Source organism: Gavialis gangeticus, unplaced genomic scaffold (genome assembly GCF_001723915.1).
Source record: "Gavialis gangeticus isolate Ggan-Ray unplaced genomic scaffold, GavGan_comp1, whole genome shotgun sequence".
NCBI lineage: Eukaryota > Metazoa > Chordata > Crocodylia > Gavialidae > Gavialis > Gavialis gangeticus.
In genome coordinates, this window is record NW_017729004.1 from 65,698,105 (window position 1) to 65,699,740 (window position 1,636).

General features: G+C 37.3%; 1 protein-coding gene across 3 annotated transcripts in view; it reads left to right on the forward strand.

Moving 5' to 3' along the window:
- Positions 1–1,029, forward strand: part of LOC109291450 — a 36,493-nt gene extending 35,464 nt beyond the window's left edge. For 2 of the 3 annotated variants that reach the window (XM_019508495.1, XM_019508494.1), the window contains exon 6: positions 683–1,029. In XM_019508495.1, the coding sequence (XP_019364040.1) occupies positions 683–764 (82 nt within the window). In that variant the 3' untranslated portion in view covers positions 765–1,029. Of the gene's footprint in view, positions 1–633 lie in introns of all 3 variants that reach the window. The other variant, XM_019508496.1, reaches the window with a different exon arrangement.
- The last annotated feature ends 607 nt before the right edge of the window (positions 1,030–1,636 follow it).

A 1,636-nucleotide genomic window follows, 5' to 3' on the forward strand; every position in this document is an offset into this window, starting at 1 on the left:
ACAATCATCAGTCATTCTGTATGTGATATAGATTTCCTGATTTCTAACCACAATATGACTGAGATTTGTTACTGTGGGTGAATAGAAAAGTTGCTGAAATTAAATTGCATTTCCTGCTAACAGTTTTTCTTAATAGAAGCCATCTCTCTATTGAAAAGTTAGGATGTTTATCTAGAGTTATGGCGTGTTGATTAGTTGAATCAAAACTTTCTTTTGTCATGCATTTAGGGTGAAAATATATCCTAATTTATCCTGAAAATATATCCTTATATCCTACTTGCATCCCATAAGCTGTGCTCTGAATAGGAAATAGAAAATTGGGTTGGAAGGGACCTCAGGAGGTCATCTAGTCCATGCCCCTGCTCAAAGTAGGACCATCCCTAACTACTTGTGTGGCCATATATTTGGTCCCCACAAAAACCCAGGACTCATGTAACATGGTGTTCAGAATAAGGTATCATAAATCTTGGTAAGAACTGCTATGCTACTGCTCTTCATTGTAGCCCCAGTACAGTGATTCTTTAAGTATGAAATTGGCAGCACCGATTTTGAAACTGGAAAAATCAATCCCTTCTAAATACTCTGTTTTAATTCTTCTTTTATTCCATGGAGTCTCCTACAAACCTGATGCAGTTTTATATTATAAATTATTACATTAAATAGGAGCATCTTCATTTCATAGGGATCCCAGGCTAATGGGCAGGACAAGAAGAGAGCAACGTAATGGAAGTTCTACAGCAATATCCAACATTCCTGATCTATGAAACATAAATACCACCACACACTCTGAGAGATACTAGCAGTGTTTATCCATATTTCTTGTACATCTTGTTGTGTCAGGTCTCAACTTTTTGAGAATCCTGGCTTGGAATAACAAAGGAGAGCTAGAGCTCTTAGTTCATACTAATTATCCTGGGTAGATCCATTAACTAAGAAGTTGTAATATCTAATGTACAATGCAGTTGGTGTAACTTTTAAAGCACTAATTCAAAATGGAAACAAAGTAAAATGTAGCATGAGTTTGCAAAACAGTCTCCTATGGTCTTTCTTGTTGTACATTTGAGCTCTCTGCCTTGCATGGTTTTTATTCCTGAAAAAACAAAAGTGATATTGTGACTTCATCCTTAAAAATTTTTTTTTTATGTATTTCTTCTTCCACTTCATACCTTTCTTCTCTTCTTCATGTCCTTAGTTTTAAACCTGCCTAACCTTATTAGTCATTTGCCACTTCATTTGTTTACCCAGGCACTTCGAAGCTGAAGGGAGAATGGGCCTCCCATCACTTTGAGAGCTACAATTTCCAAGTCACAGATCAAGAATTTAGAACTGACACCCTGTACCACTGATGCCATGTTCACTTCCTTGTCTGTCCCATTGAAACAGGTGGCCATTTTGCCATTGACTCCAATGCAGGAAAAGCCAATGTCTGGAAGGCTAGATATTGTGAGGTGAATTCATTATTTGTTGAGACTAGTCCTCAGCAATTCATAGGGTCACGCCTTCTAAGGGCAGAGACTCATCTTTTTAAAGGGCACTAAAAGCAGTTACAATTACGGGGACCTATAAATATGACGATGATATTCTTTTATTACTTAATCCACTTTGACATCCTCTGGAAACAGTGGTCCATAGCAGG